The following is a 17,297-nucleotide window of genomic DNA, read 5'->3' on the forward strand; positions in this document are numbered from 1 at the left end:
GTTGAATGGATGGTTATGATCCAGTTAAGGAAGGAAAACAAGAAGAGGGTTGAATAGAAACAAATTCATAGAAGGAGCTTATTAGAGAAATCTTGTTATTGAACTGCACACTCCTGATGAAATAAGAGAAAAAGGGTATATTTGATTAATTGCTAACTTTTTCAAACTGTACTCCCCAAGCATTTTTATTCAAAGTAAATATTGATTGTGTCTTTTTAAAAGAAAGGCATTGCCTTTGAGCAAATTGTAAGTATCCACTACTTTTAGAAATTCAAGTCAATAACCTAAATGAATAAAGATTAATGCAAGTAATATTAAGCATATGTATATGATTGTAAGCACTTGTTACAGAAGTCTAAATGAAATGTTTTGGGAAAAAAAATGTAAACTGATACAAACTTGCTGAAACAACTATTTCTTCTTTCTAGGAAAAAGTAAGAAAAAGGATAAATGCAGAAATTCTCAATTGTATCCTCTGATTGAGAATCAGTTTTGTCCGTGTGACAAGTACAGTGCTCAGCCTGTGGGAAATTGGTCAGACTGTATTTTACCAGAGGGTAAGATGGAAGTATTGCTAGGAATGAAGGTACAAGGAGACATTAAGGAATGTGGACAAGGCTACCGTTACCAGGCCATGGCATGCTACGACCAAAACAATCGACTTGTGGAAACGTCACGATGCAACAGTCACGGTATTTAGAAAACTATTTTCTTTCCTCTGTTCACTTATGTGCTTTAGTTAATTTAACATAATATATGTACGAGTAGAATTATCAGGTTAATATTTATTGCTTAGGCTGCATTTTATCCCACAAAATACCTTCAAACCCAGCACACGTTTTTGCTGACTTGTTAAATAGTAAACTTAATTTTTACTGATTGTTACAGTGCAATATTTAAAAGTAAAATCATGCAAAATTACTAAGTATTTTAATGAAAAATCAAATCTTGTTATTTTTTCTGATAACTGTATCTAGAAATTTGGGAATAAAGCCAATTAGAAGGGTTAAATTCTCAAAAAATAAACAAGCATGTGTGACTATTTTGGAAAGGCTGAAATTATTTCCACAAATTCTTTAGATAGCTTTAAACTTCTTAAGTAGCATTATCTCTGTCCATTTGTTCTTCATCACCTTAACAGGCAGGAATATATTGATCTGAGTTTGACAGCACACAACACTTTTTCTCTGTATAAATCTGTCATGTGTAAAACTAGGACGGTTAAGGAGTTTATATTCTTTCTTTTTATATTGCTTCAGGAGAGAGCAGTGTTCCTTCCTACAGGGGATCCATCTGTAGCATTAGGATCAAAACTGGCACTTTATGGTTTTCAGTGAGCCAGAATTGTGCTAATTGACATCACTGGAGTTTTTGTGTTCATTTTTTTTTCCTGCTTGCAATGAAAAATTGTATCTGAGCAATTGGTATGAAAAGCTGGATATTAGTCTCTGTGTCATTAAAAGGTCAATGTGAGTTTAATTCTTATACGTATTCTACTTTTTAATGTTAAATTAAGATAACAGAAATTTCATTTATGTAGTTGGGTAAATTTAAGCTAGCTAATCAATTAAATTAAATTAAATCAGGAGATTTTAATTTGTACTATTAATTCCTGTTTAGAGCTATGATAAATTAGAAACTCAATGTATCAAGCCAAGCTATTAGCATATCTTTGTAATACAATGGAAGAGTGTGAGCTTTTAGCTTAATTCCTCAAAGCAAAGCTGGAAGATAATTTTGTGGAGAATTTTCTCCCATGTTTATTTTTATTCAAAATCATCTTTTCCTGTAGTTAGCTTATACTGGAAGATATGTTCGTTTAAATATATCTGAATGACAAAGTCTAAATCCTAAACTCTCATGGGACAGAAAATCTCTCTTTTTACTCTGGGAATATTCTTTAATTCTGTTCTCAGCTATTTGCCCTGGATTGAGGCCTGTTCTGTGTAGTCTAAAGAGGATGTGCTATGATTGCTTTCCTGACCAGGACCATTTGTCGTCTTTGTAGTACCAAAAGATGCAGCTGCCTCTAATGACCAGCAGTCATGTGAGCACAGATCTGCCCGGGCTGGGTAGTTGTCCTGAGGAAATTAGAAAGCTCCTCAGAAAGCTGGCAGGGAATGCTCAAAAAACAGTCACAGAATAATCTGATTTGTTCAGAGGGCACCGTTATAGAATGCAGAACAGAAACTTTTTCCTATTTCTTTGGTGATGTTTTTTAAACTTTAACTATATTTGACACTGTGTTAGAAGTTCATATTCTTTCAGCATTAAGTCTGAAACGACCTTTGAAAAGTGGAAAACTCTAAAAGAACTTCAGTCTGTGGGAAATTAGGGGAACTGATGGCCCACTGCCAATGGGTTTTCATTGACTTGAGGAATGGGGACTGTCAGTTTTTGTGTCAACAGCCAAGGGAGGAGACATGAGGGAAGAAGCTGTCTCTCCAAGAGGAAATTGAAGGTGTCGTATGTGGTAGGTAACGTGCTGCTTGAAGTGGTTTGCAAAAAGGGGTAGGGATGATTTCTTTGTGTAGAGCAGGTATAGATGTAGCTGCTTTCAAGCCCTGGCAGTGCATTTTGAGGTGGAAATCCATTGCAAGAATTAAAGAGATATAAGAGGAATAAAAAATTATTTTAAAAGGATATTCTCAACCAGCCTTGTTTACCCTGATATAATATATTCACGATAGGAATTTCTGATCCGATAGATTTTATCAGTGAATGTTGCCTACACTCAGAGTGTCCACAATGGATAATAATCCAGTGGAAAAGCTACTAACAGTGTGTTATTGTTATTCCTACTATAGCCAGGACTGCTGTTTACATGATCTTAGCACTCACAAGCATCCTTCACAAAACACAATAGGGCATTGCTTTGCTGTGTTTTTTCTTTCTGCAGTTCCATCCTATTTTTCTCACAGGAAATTTGAAGTCTCTTTTAACTCTCCTTGTAAACTGGAAGTGTTTGCCAGTCATTACTATATTTGTTGTAAATTGGGAAGCCTGAACCCTTTGGTTTTAGATCTTGTTCTCTTTTGAATTCTTTCTCTCTAGATCAGTTCATTAAGGTGTCTGGTTCTTTGATATTCCACCATGCCACCCTCCACCTCACCACCACTCCCCTCCTCGTGTATATTTTCTCATCAGTTCCATTTGAGGGAGAGAGTACAGTTAACTTGGTCCATGGTGTAGTGTGGGAGCAGATGAATCTTGGAATTGCTGTTGAACTAATCCTGTATTCCTTGCACTTTTCTAAAATTGCTTGACAGGAATTTCTTGTACACAGGGAATGAAGTATCTAACACTGATGATAAGGAATTAGCCTGATGCTAAGGAATATGTCACTGAAATTATGATTTCCTTTCCAGTAGCTCCTCTAGATGTTGTACATAGGTAATAGTATAGGCTTACCTTATTTATTGTCTGCTTTCAGCATTTTTCCAGGTTTAGCATACTTTTGCAGATACAAGGGGGCTAGAGCAAGTTATATAAATTTTTCAATCTAGTTTCGGTATATGTCTCTGCTTTTTCTGAATGTCTGCTTTGTATCTATGGATTATGTTATGATGATTTGTTTTATTTTTCTCAATATGTATAAGCTGCTGTTTTGCCAGGTAAATCTTATTTTATACCTTCCCAGTATTTATGATGCTTTTCATGTTATTTTCATGCCCTTGTTCTATGGCAGTTCTTTAGTTTGACATCATCTCTAGATTTCAGTGTGCTGTTTGTTCGTTGGGTTGGCTATATTATGCCAAATCAACAAGAGACTTCTGTGGTATCACAATAGTACCCCACCTGCTAGCAAATAAAAGTGCCTTGCAGCTTTCCATCGATCTGTGTTTGGTTTTTCAAGCTGAAGTTGACAGGACTCAGAACTCAAGCTTGTTTGGGTTTTTTTGTAAATTTTAACACAGTTGCTTATTTCCCTACACAAATGATAACACTGGATTTTTCACTAATTTTATAACTGATCCAAAGTCTCATCAGTTTTTTTCAACTATGTTATCTGTTTTACTCAGAAATTTGTTCTACTCTTTGTTCCTGTGGATCTGTTATTTCTTTTCCAACTAGTATTGTATGTAATTGCATTTTTTATGGGATATTATTTGCTCAATTAGCTTGCAGTAGTTGAGAAATCAAGACTTTTAAAGGGAAGATCTTTCCTGTGTGGTATCCAACTTTTACTTGAATTTTTGTTACCTCCTGACACTATGAAATCCTGAGGTGCTAAATGGAGCTAATTGAACTTCTTCAGCTGTGACAACAACCTCTAAATTTGACAAGAGGGACAAACTGCACCCACACTGATGTTATTAATATATCATGGGATATGCTGTGATATCTTAAAATACCACAAGCAACTCAAATTGAGAGACTGTCAAAAGTTTTATATAAATAGTGCCATGCAAATTTATGAGGCAACGAACAGGTCAGTGCTGCAAGTCATGATGTTTTGAGTGGAAGGAATGAGAAGACAGATCCACTCTGCAGTGCCACAAAATTTGTAAGCTGTTTTGAAAAATGCTGTGTGCTTATAACCACAATTCAGTTGACTTAGAAAAGAAAAGGTAAACAGGAGCAGAAGAATAAATACTTCAGTACTCTTTTTACTGCTTGACACATCTCATTTTCAAAAGATTTGAGAAGAGCGAGCAACACACTAACAGTTTCACAGACACCAAGGAGCTAAAGGACAGGTATGACACAAGGACAGTGCTAAATTAGCAGACCCATTGGGAGATTCGTGTGATAATTTTTGAAATTTTGGGTGCAGTTATAAGGTCCCATGTACAAACAAGTTTCTCAAATTTTCAGGAGTGACTGTAACACAAAAGGAAAGGCAAAATATGATTAAATAAATCTGTTGTTACTACTGGATGAGAATGCTGGGGAGCACAGGGCAGAGTCCTTCTGAAGAAGGTCCTTAGCTTTCTGTAGCTTAACAGGTGCTTCAAAAAAAATCCCAAACAAAGAGCTGAAAACACACCTAAGTTTCAGCTGCAAAGAGACAAAGCAGTTTGGTTTTTTCCTCACTTTCTTTTTTATCTGTGGGGGCGGGGTTCAGTGTAATATATACCCAATATTTTGATTTTTCATTTAAAAATACTTTTTTTCAAATTTGAGCTAAATTTATTGGGGAAAGAGTTTACAACATTCAGCAGCCATTTGAAATATTCTGCCACTGGTATTTTTCAGCCATTCTTCAGAGTGTGGGGAGGAGCTAACAGCTGCCAGTTGCCAACGGATGTGGTAACTGAGCTGTTGTTTACCTGTTTTCCTTCATGGAAGACAGATAAATTGCCCTTTCTTGTTCCTGCTTTTCTTCAATACTACATAGGTAATTTTACTGGAGAAATATAAAAATGTATAGTTCACTTAATAGTCATGTGTGAGAGGTTTTTTTTCCGTTAGAAAGGCAGCAGTTGTTTTTCATAGCTTTATCTCTGTCATCACTAGAATACTAGAGCTCTGTGAATAGTGACATGTGTCTGCCAACAATCTGTTTCAGTGTATTTATGAAAAAAATTGAGATTCTCTTCATTGTCCCTTTAAACTGCACCTTGAATTTTCATGACAAAAAATCAAAAGCAAGCCACTGTCATGTGGCACTACACTATCTGCCCTTCAATATCTAGTTTTTCTCCATCATCCATCAATTAAGAATCGTGACCCACAAAAGCTGAGCGGTGGTTGTGTTTGTGTGTGCCTAGCGAAGGCAAACGTGGTTCCATGGCAGACAGATGCAGAATTTTTATATAGGTCGTATTACCCTTCTTAATTCATGTCCGTTTACTGTTAAGACCTTAGGCACAGTCAAGCAGTCAGGCTAGTTTGTCTGCTGCCTTATTAGTGTGAGATTATTTGCCCCTTTAGCATTAATTAAATGAGATGCATTGATTTGTGCTGACTCTACAAAGCGCTCTGTGGCTACAAGGCTTATGTGGGGGATTAGAGAGGAATATCTGCGTATCAGTGAATACTTTTACAACAGCTGTTAGGAGTATCAATGTGAATCGAGGAATTTTGTATTTAGTTCCTTATTTGTGCAATAGTAAAATCTCATATGATATAATGGAGTCTATGGGGTCCAGTATGTCTGTTAGAACTTGCTTTATCCACTTTTAATAGGATTTTTTAAATCTGTGGATTTTGACTTTCAATATTCTAACCTGAAGCAATGCAAATTTATCCAGAAAAAAACATCAGAGTGTTAAAATTTAATTGAGGGGTTTTTTTGAATGTTTATTCAAAAGTAAATTTATTTCCTATAGGGACTTCTAATCTAGTATGGTAGTAAGCTAAGGTTCTGAAATTGTTATTAGGATACTTTGATGTTTCATAGCTTATATATTTTCTAAGATTTTCTTTTAAAATATATATTTATGTTGTGTGTTCTCTAAGAACATGCTACCTTTTGTCTTGCACCACAAATCCTACCTTAGGCCTCTGCATTGTGGCGCCACCACATCTGCCTTGTCAACAGGTCATCAGTCTTGAAGCAGTCATCCATCAACCCAAAGACCTGTAGTTAGTTCACCAGAGACAGAACTACTGATGCAGGAGATAGTTAAGCACGAACAATTGCTCTCAGGTTTTGAGGGTTTGAAGGGTAATCCAGAAAAAAAAAAAAAAAAAGAAAAGAAAAAAAGTCTTATGATGTTCAAGGTGTCTTTCCATGGCTCAACAGAAATATGAATAGTCTCCAAAAATACATATCTTCTGTTACAAATGAAATGCAAATACTTGTATATTTCTAGGTCCTGGAAGATATATATTTCCTATTTCCGATATTTCCTCCAAAAAAAAAATCTATGATAAGTACATAAACCATTCTGACATTGCAGGTGGATTTTTTTTTAAACATAATATGACATTTGGTCATAAAAGCAGGAGCATAACTGTCAGTCCTATGGACAAAAGAGTTCATGTTAACACTTTGTAAGATGTTTATATTTACACATTTTGCACCCTTCAACTCAAGTAGTCAGTCTGTTCTTACACACTACAAGTGCAATTTGTGGGGAAAAAATCCTGTATCCACCTACTTAACCTGCTTTGTCATTAGAAAAAGTGTGAAGTCCATTAGAGTCCTCCCTTATAAATTATCCATCACGTCTGTTAATGACTTTGTTCTAGGAGTCCAGATTTTCTAGCCAATTAGCAAGGAGACAGTAACTTTTCCCTTTTACTAATGAGTTCTGTTCATAATCCTGGTGGTTCAAAGCCATTTTTTAAATTGTGGTTCAGTAATCTTTAATGATAGAATAGCCATGTTCCTGCTCATAGTAGACAACTGCCCATTTCCCAGCCTCGTGAAGTTCAGCTGATAGGAGCTGAAATAATCAAGAAACTACTGCCCTGGGAAAAGGCATAGGCCCTTAGAGATAGGCATCTCTTTCCAGTGCCTCTCTGGACCATGCAGGGCCTGTACTCTACCACAGTGCACCAAGGTCTCATCTCTCCAACATCCCTCAGATGTTCTATGGCAAAGGAAGAGGTTTAGGAAGCATGAAGGCAAAAAATGAACTGCTGATGTTCAGAGAACATATCTTCAGCCTTTACAGTGTTGGTCTTCTATTTCATTATCCCTCCCTCCTCTATTAACTCTTTTCCTCAGCTCTTCTACATAGCCATTTCACTTCTCTCGTTCTTTCATTCTCTCTGCATCTGTAATTTCTTGTTTGTTCTTTAAACCTCAAAGCTCTGGTATGACTTTTGGTGCAATAATATTAACCAGCCTGTCTATGTGATATAACTGGGTGATATTCCACCATACAGACCCTCACCCACACATTAGAGGCCTGTTTCATTAATAAGGTTTTGCACTCTAACACAAGTGTCACCCTTTGAAGGATGATTTGATCAGACTGAAATTTTTACACTGTGAACAAAGTTTACAAATACAAACACCTCAAATTTAACAAAAAAAAAACAACAAAAAAAATAAACTTTTCAAAACTCCTAACCATCTGCTTTCTTGGATATGAGGTAGGGTTGCTATGAACTTAAGGAGCTTATCATCCCTGATCACTCTAAAAGATATGCAGACATCATAGAAAGAAGACTGAGGTGATGACAAGCTCCAGAGAAGCTTTTTCTGAAACGTATCATTCAGTAGGTAGTAAATGGAGTGGAACAAGTAATTTGCAACAAGTAATTTATTTTTTTATTTCACTCTTCTTTCTTGACTGACGTAGTATCTGTAAGCAGTTTGAAGTCTGCTTCTGCTTAGTTCTAAGGGAGTCCATTTAGTTAAATGCTAAATAGTCTGTTGATCAAAATAGTGAGGCCCCTGAGAGGAAAAGATGCCAAGGGATGAATATGCCAAAAACTTTTTGATGTCAGATAGAACAGGGTCATTTTCATTCTGCATACTAATTACACATAGAATGCAAATCATAGGCCAGTGTTTTTATTTCTTCCCATTGTCCTCTATTTTGATTTTTGAAAATGTTCTTCATTACATTTCACTGTCTGGTCAGGGGATATCAGAGTAAGCTGTCGAGAGCATTTCGTTCTGCTTGTGCTTCACCAAGATATTGCTTATGGCACGGTGTTTTTTTCTTTTCTCTTCTTTCTTCATTTTCTATCCCTATGCAGTGTGTCTTTATAATTCTCTTGAATTTATTTCGCTGAGCCATTTATTTCCTCTTCCTTCTCTCTGTCTTTTCTTACCCTTTGCTCTATTCCCCCTCATTCTCTATTTTGTTTTACATCTCCTCTGTTGTTTTGACTTCTGTCTCTTTGACATGAAAAGTAACTTCATAGAATCATAGAACATCCTGAGTTAGAAGGGACCCACAAGGATCATTGAAGTCCAAATCCTGACCCTGTGCAGGAGACTCTAATAATCACACAATGTGAGTGAGGGCATTGTCCAAATGGTTTTTGAACTCTAGCAGGCTTGGTGCTGTGATCATTTCCCTGTTCCAGTGCCCAGCCACCCTCTGGGTGAAGAAACAACCTAAACATTGGGTCCTTTATTTATTTTATTTTATTTCCTTCTTTCTGAAGAAGCTGTGAAACTTCTTCCTGGATACCTTTATTCTGTTCACCTCTTTGACCTTTTTTTGTATCCAGTGTTCTTAGTATACCAGTGGTTAGGAGATTTTTTTTATGCTTGTCTTGCATCTTACATAATAATAGGTGTTTTTTTCCCTCTGCTCTCCAATAATGTTTCACATTTTCAGGAGCTTCCTACCTCGTTAAAGCTTCTTTTTGTGCTTTCAATTATTGACTCCATTCTTATTCTCTTCTTTTCCATTCTTCTTTTTCAGCTGTTTATATATGGAGCTGGGTCTTGATGTCTTTCTGAGGAAATAGGAAAGAGGGAGAGGAGAGCATCATAGGCCAGATATACTAGAGATGGTATAGGAAAGAGCTGTACAGTGAGCAGTAGCTGTTCCATGAAGCTTGTAAGATTAAGGAACCAGTATACTGACTGCAGTTCAGTATTTTTTCATTATGAAGTGTGTGTGAATTGTCAAGTGAACCACTGCATTCTTTACAAAACGCATTAACATATAAACAAGATTGTGATTTTCCGTCTTATAACTCTTACTAAGACTCTGTACCTGTAATATGATACTTTTCCAGCTTTTTTGCCTTCTATAGTAAGGCAGTTTTAGTGTCTGACTTAAATGTAGATATTTCATAGATAGTGTGAATAAAGGTTGCTGTAGTGATATGGTTTCATTTGATATTTTATGGAATTACTTGAAATATAGCTCAGTGTAATTAAAATGTTACTGGAACTTGCATATAATATAATGTATTTGATACAATTTATATCTGCAAGGTTCTAATGTTAAACTTTGTTATTAACATTAACAATTAACATTCTCATTATTTAAAAAAAAAAAAAAACAAAAAAACCCCCAAAAAAACCAACAAAAAACCCCCCAAAACTTTATAGTCCTTGTTTGGATGAACTGAAGGGAAATAAGGCAAAATAGTTTCTAATTTGTCAATCATTTTAGTTTAGTATGTTCCACATAAGCTTCTTTTGGTGGGCTATGAAGTGTTATCAAACTCCCAAAATATCGTGATATACTGGAGAATATCTTGACAAAGATTGGGAAGATGCCTTTGAGTTATTAAGATAAACTCAGAGGTTTATGGAAGTCCTTAAAATAAAGTCTTCCTGAAGCAGCCTGTACCGGTTCAAGTTACCTACTTAAGGATGTACGATATATTTAAAACAACTTGAATTTGGTCCTTTCAGACCTTAATTACCAGAGATAGAAATTTAACGGGTGGTAAATGGCATAATTGTGTTATAGTAGAAAGGTTTCTCCAAACCAAAAAGTTTTTAGAAGTCATGTTGAAAGTCAAGGCAGCATTTCAGAATCTCAAGACAATTCACAGAGCAGTAAAATCTTTGCTTAGTTCTATGAGACAATAAATATCACTTACTGCTTGGAGGTAGTTGTTTCTCTTAACTTTCTTTGGTTTTGTTCATTTTCATTCAGTAGCTTCTTGATTGTATGAGTGTATGGTTTTGTATAGCACCTAAGAGAGCTTGTTGAAAGCTCATTTCTGGTGAAGATACAGAGTTTGATATTTATTCAATCAAGGTTCAGTGTAGGATGTAGCTGTGACATAGGGTGCATTGGATTTTTAAGACTCAGAGATGTCAGGTAAGGTGAAATGTAATCAATTTTGGCTTTACTACTGCAGGGCAATCTATATCACCACCTCTGATATTCAGTGATATGATCTTCAAAAATGTATTTTAACACAGTGTCCCTTTCATATATCATCACTGAGCTGATCAATCAAATGGCAAGATATATTTAATAAATATGCTTGCAATCAAGCTCATAACATTCTACGTGTTTTAAGGAGATATGTGGAGATGGTGGGCAGTAGTTTTGCAGTGCTCAATTCCAGGATGTGCTCTGTATATTTATTTAACTGTTTAACACTTCCAAACAGAGGAAAGCCATACAGGATAAAATCATCACCTGAATTTGACCATAAAATAGTCTGAATGCTACCATATATTTTTTTAAAAAAACTTCTCTTCTTTATATCTAAAATCAATGGAAACACCTAGACATAAGTATATATTTTAAGTGTTTTAATTCTTTACACACCTTGTGATTGGTTACTACTGGTTACTTTTAGAAGAGACAGAATAACTTTACTTACAAGTATATGTTAAAACACAAAGCTGCTAACATCAGCTCTGATGAAAAGATAGTGATCACTTTCAAGCTAAAAAAGTTCAGTATTTCTCAGAAACACGTGAAACCATGCCTAGCAAACTTTGCAATCTTTTGAGAATGATCTTACCCAAGACTTAATTTTGCAACTGTTTTCATCAAATATTTTAACACACTTTTAAATGCACTGAGGTTTTTCTAATCTTTAAAGTGAACATTTGGCAATAGTAAATACCTTGTAGATCTGACACAGGAAAGTGGAGGTGAGAGTTCATGTATATTCAGGATAGTGTTGTAAAAAGACAGTAAAGGCCGGCTTTTTATTTGAGGTTTTATAACTTCTCCCTTAAATATTGGAATAAATTACACATATTTTAGAGCTATGCCATATGTTGCTTTTGAAAGAAAGACATTTTCACTTATTCAGTGAATTGAGGCCTCATGTTACTCCCTGCAGATCATGTCATACTGCTTCCAACCTCTCAAGACTGATGACTTATCCAAACCAAACATCTGCTTTTCCATTCAGTGCAATTATTCAGTGTGCTACTAGGGGCAGATGATTGCTAATCGACAGATCATTAATGTGGCAGGCTACTCTCTCTTTCTAGCCTTACAAAGGTCACAGGGTGTTAAGTTCTCTTGCTCCAGGCTGGCGAGATGCATATCTTCTCAGTTGGATTTTTGATGTAAAACTGCAATTAAATTACTTGATACAGTTGTGGAGTAGCCTTTAATTAAACCTTTTTTCCTTAAAAAGTAATACATATTGTTTATACAAATTAAGAATGATGCAACCAAGAACTGGTTAGTGTCAATTACACTGTTGCTGTCAGAAAGTTTGAATGCTGAAATCTGGTGAGTGTGAATCCTAATCACATAGCGGTGAGGATGCTCAGCTGCTACTCTAACACAGTCTCCAGCTATATGTGTCAATTTTCTTCAGAATTTAATTTAGCCTTAATGATGAAGAAATCTCTCTATTCACACAGTCCTGTCAAGTCAAACTTTGGACAATCTAAATGAAGTAGACGAGGGCTTCAGGGAGAAGTGGCAAAGTGACATGCTGAAGAGATTTCACTTTCTTTTCCATTCATGCAGGGTACATTGAGGAAGCCTGTATTATTCCTTGTCCCTCAGACTGCAAGCTCAGTGAGTGGTCCAACTGGTCTCGCTGTAGTAAATCTTGTGGGAGCGGGGTAAAGGTTCGGTCTAAATGGCTCCGTGAAAAACCCTACAATGGTGGAAGACCCTGTCCAAAGCTAGATCATGTCAATCAGGTAATTTGATTTATATTTACATTATTGACATAGCTGTTTCCATACCTCAGATAACTGTTTTATCTGTATTGTTTGTTGATGTAGAAAGACGATTCAACATAAGAGGCAGATGGAGGTAGAAGGAGGAGAGTGTGTTCGCTTAGAATTCCTCAGTCAGCAAAGGATCTACCTTCATTACTTCCTCATCTGCAAGAATTTAGCACATTATCTGAATAGCAGATTGAAGACAATAAAATGCTCTTATGTTCAGATTGTGAAGACCTCTTACCTGAAGGGAACCTCCAAGAAAGATGGAGAGAAACATTTAAAAGAGCGAGTAGTGACAGGACAAGGCGTAATGACTTCAAACTGAAAGAGAGAAGGTTTAGAGTAGATATTAGAAAGAAATTTTTTACTATGAGGGTGGTAGGCACTGGAAGAATTTGCCCAGAGAAGTTGCAAATGCCCCATAACTGGAAGTGTTCAAGACCAGATTGAATGGTGCTTTGAGCAACCTGGTCTAGTGGAAGGTGTCCCTACTCACGGCACGAGGGTTGTAACTAGATAATCTTTAAGGTCCGTTCCACTCCAAGCCTTTCTATGTTTCTATGACAATGGGTAAAATGTCTCATTACAGTTGCTCAAACTGGCAAGATTCTTAGTATCCCTCTCTGACCATCTTAGATCAGAAAGCAAATTAAAACTCTCGACCACTCACACATTATCAATCCCAGTGTCCGTTAGTGGGTTTTTTTGACCCTCTCAGTACTCTTGCCCTGGCACTGCGGTTCTGGTCATGAATGGCACTTCCGAAGTCTGTCTCCCAGTTCTCCCACTAACTGCACTTTAATGATGTTACACTGTGGAGCAGTCTGGCCATACAATCTGCATTATCTTCAAGTGAAACTAAGCCAGAAAACATGATCCAAGACCACACTGGGAGTGCTTGGGTGACTAATAAGCATGTAGTCCTTGGAACCAAGTTTAGCACTAGTCCAAGTCAAACCCCTGAAGCTTCTTTGCTTGGAGAGTTTTAGAAAGGAAAAACATTCCTTGTCAATTAACTTATGCTCTTCAAAGTTGATTTATATTCATATTACTGTTGAATTTAATTTAGTCTGCAGAGGCATGTTAAACAGCCACATGGTCTTTTCTGTAAATATTCAAAGATTTAAAAAAAAGTGCTGTCAATTTACATTTGAATAAAAATGCATGTACTTAATATTATCCTATTGACATTTTGCTAGCACAGAGTGAAATGGCTTGTTGATCTCATTTTCTACTTTAGGGAATGTAATTAGTTCTAATTTAGAAAATAATAGGTGTTAAACTGCAGCTAATAAACTAAGTTTGTGATCTACTTTAACTAAATACAAACTAGAATGAGGGTTGCTGGATTTGGGTCAGCATGCTTTAAATTTAGGAGGAATGTGGTTCAATAGGAGCAAATTATAGTCTATACAGAAGTCTTTTTCCTTCTTTAATATTCATGTAGTACATAATAGGCTTGTATTTTTCTGCGTCAAAGAAGGTGATTTTACTGGAGGCCTGTTCACCACTTGTATGCAACACTATTGCCCTCTGCCGGTACTTTGACTCCAGTTTGATTTGTGGCAATGTTACATGATACTTGCGGAATACAACTATGGTAAAAATAAAATTGAAATATAGTACCTTCATGAGAAGGAATCTCTACAGATAACATAAATATTTTGAAGAATATAGAGGCTGTATCTTTCATTTTTAAGTACATTCCCTGTCAATTCAAAAACATGCAGGGAAATACACATGCATAGTTACTTAATCTGTTTAATCTAAATGTGATCCATCATTCATTCATATGGCAAAGTACTGACTCTTCAGAATATTTATTTCAATTATTGAACGTAATTTGTTTTATTTACATATTTATTATTTATACATGTAACATGCTTATTTGCATACATACAAAGCATAATGGTTAGATTGGATCTTTGGTGCCCACAAATGTGTGGATTATGATTTACAGGGGGCTATGCTGTAAGCTAAGATCTAGGAATTTTAAGCCTGAGGAAAGACTACAACATGTTGTCTAGCCCAAGGAACAGGAGATGGGAGGGAGGATGCTGGCAGTCTGATAGCACATACATAAAAGGCTGTTGCAAAGAAGGAGGAAATAATCCATTTTCCATGGCAATAATCCATTTTCTGTGGCCATCATGGATAGGATAAAAAGCAGTGGGCTTAGACTGCTGTGAACAGATTTGGGTTAAGCCTTTGGAAAACTTCCTAATAGCAAGGCTAGGGAAACATTGAAATAAAATGCTTAAGACCTTGTTAAGAAGTTTTTCAATGTCTCTCAGGGCTGGCATGTGTGACTGTATTTTGGAGGAGACTGAACACAGTGAACACATAAGATGTCTCATTGAGTGTCTTTCCTCTCGGGCCGTGCATGCCAGGGTGGCTCCCAAAACACAGTGCTGCTAAATGAAGCTTGCTCAGTACTCACTTCACTAGGCTAAAAGGCTTCATAATTACAGTAATAATAGAGTCAGGTTTCTTATAAAATCATGTCAATGGCCTTCAGAGGATTTCAAAGAAAGAGACTAACCTGAGACTGTTAGACAAATCAAGGACATCCCTGTCTTCATTATTTGCCACCTTATCAGGAACAGGTGGACATACAAACCTTACACTAACCAGCTGCTGTGGCCTGCAGTCATAGCTACAAAAATGCCAGAGTGTCAGGAGAATACCACTAACATGTGCAATGAAATATAGAGTTCTCCTTTGCATTTCTGGCAAGATATCCAGATTTTATGTTACTGGAAAGGCTGTTGAATTTGCAGGGTTTAGGTATTTCTTCTTATGCTAATCATGGTCAGACATATAGACAGTTCCCTGAATTAAGGCTTCTCTAATCTCATTTTGGAAATTCTGGAGAAGAATTCTGAAGAACAAATTGTCCATGGAATCCAGTATCTTGCTTAACATGCATTTACACCACACACTTTTATGCCTGAATTAATGCTTATGTAGTTCAAACAAGGCCTGAGTGTGCTGACTCTGCTAGTGGTCTTGTGCACAGGCTGATCAGCTTCATGGTGATATATCAGACTCCACACATTCAGTGTTCAAGGCATTATATTTTTTGTGATTGGTGGTATTTTCTTGAAGGTTAACTATCAAACCATCAGCCCTCTTTTTCTACACAAGAAGTGTTGCTAAAAAGAAATCAAACACTTGTTTAAAACAATGTCTTAGGTGGTCTAGCAGTATTAGTTGTGCTGACTTGATACCTAGAATGATATGTGAAGTTGGCTGATATATTGAGGAAATGGACTTTAAGTAACTATGCATAATTAAGATACTCAATGAAAGACCTTGGAACTTTGGAAGGATGAGAACTGACAGTTCCATTATTCCTTTGAATCTATTGCACTTAATGCTGTCAGAACAATTTCAATTAATAATGAAGTCCAGTATCCTCCAAAAACACAGAGGATTTTCTCTCATCTTGGGGAAACTGGATTTCCTACTGGGTGAAGGTTTGATGCTCATTATAGAGAAAGAGGGAAAACAGTTCTATTAAATGGTCAAGACTGAGAAAGAGATTAGGTAATTTACGGTTTCATCCCACCAGTTGTGGTTTATAAACTTTTATTTTCTTACAAGGGCAAATTTCTTGCAAAATGCCTCATGACAGCAAGGGACATCCAAGAGGAAACACTGGATGCCTTTTGCTTTGCAGAAGTAACAGAATATTGTTGATAATAAAAGCTAAATTAATGTCATTTAAATACCTATGCTTCACTCTAATCATTCTATCTTTTCTCTTTGTTGTTTTGTTTTGGTTTTTTTTTCTGTTTGTTTGTTGTTGTTGTTTCTTTTGGGTTCATGAAAATACTTTCTTCAGGCTCAGGTAAGTGTTTCTAAAATAGAGATACAACCTTAACATGTGCTTCCTGATTATGCCCAATATTTATGTTGTCTGTCCCTTTTTTTGTAATATATACTTGAGACAGTAGATGGAACACTGTATAAATTACTATATGAGATGCTATTTCAAAATTTTTGTTCAAATCCAAACACAATACTAATGCCGATACACAATTATATTAGAGTGATTTTGATCGTACACAATGAATAAATAAAATTAATATATATTGGTATAATTTTCCATCACCCCTCTTTAGAAATACAAATCCTCCACAACTAATAACAGTGGAATGGAATAATGTAGGGGAGATGCGAAGAATAGAGGTAAAGTGTTAGCAGAGCTATAGCAACATTTTTCCAAAAAGGTATACTCATGAGCTAGCCTAGTTACAGACTTTATGTTAGTTGTGTTCATGTTTTTGGTGAAAATGGCACAGCATGGGCTTAGTGGCAGAGAAAACCAGGGAATTCGTCATTAGACAGCTTTTTTTCTTTTTGTTATTTGGTAGTTTTCTATCAAATGTTTAATCTGTACTATTACTATGGCCCTTAATTCAGCAAGTTTATATTTGTCATTCTTACCAAAAAGAGCATAAACCTTTTTTTGCATGTTTATCTTACTTGTGTGCAACAAAACTGACACTGAATGTGGATTCCAGGTGTATGAGGTAGTGCCCTGCCACAGTGACTGCAGCCAATACATATGGGTTACTGAGCCTTGGAGCGTCTGCAAAGTGACCAATGTGGACTTAAAAGAGAATTGTGGAGAAGGTGTTCAAACAAGGAAAGTCAGGTAAAACAGTGTTGTTCCTCCTTCAACCTCCTTCAGAGGTCCTCTCCTTTAGAGAACCTTCACTTTCAGTTATGGCTGTATTTAATTTGATGTAATTCTGTGTAATGTACTGCGTTGAGTCCAACCATAATGTACCACACCTGAATCCTGCCTGAT

At 36.2% G+C, this 17,297-nt stretch overlaps 1 protein-coding gene and 1 long non-coding RNA gene across 2 annotated transcripts in view; one reads left to right on the forward strand and one right to left on the reverse strand.

Moving 5' to 3' along the window:
• THSD7A (thrombospondin type 1 domain containing 7A) overlaps positions 1-17,297 on the forward strand; it is a 234,630-nt gene that overhangs the window by 190,970 nt on the left and 26,363 nt on the right. Inside the window, exons 14-17 of the mRNA XM_064676429.1 lie at positions 429-692; positions 12,273-12,451; positions 16,326-16,331; positions 17,008-17,141. Of these exons, the coding sequence (XP_064532499.1) occupies positions 429-692; positions 12,273-12,451; positions 16,326-16,331; positions 17,008-17,141 (583 nt within the window). The remainder of the gene's footprint in view (positions 1-428; positions 693-12,272; positions 12,452-16,325; positions 16,332-17,007; positions 17,142-17,297) is intronic.
• LOC135424806 (uncharacterized) overlaps positions 9,016-17,297 on the reverse strand; it is a 39,844-nt gene continuing 31,562 nt past the window's right edge. The window contains exon 3 of the long non-coding RNA XR_010435367.1: positions 9,016-9,315. This is a non-coding gene — a long non-coding RNA (uncharacterized LOC135424806). The remainder of the gene's footprint in view (positions 9,316-17,297) is intronic.

Source organism: Pseudopipra pipra, chromosome 1 (assembly GCF_036250125.1).
Source record: "Pseudopipra pipra isolate bDixPip1 chromosome 1, bDixPip1.hap1, whole genome shotgun sequence".
NCBI classification, from domain to species: Eukaryota; Metazoa; Chordata; class Aves; order Passeriformes; family Pipridae; genus Pseudopipra; species Pseudopipra pipra.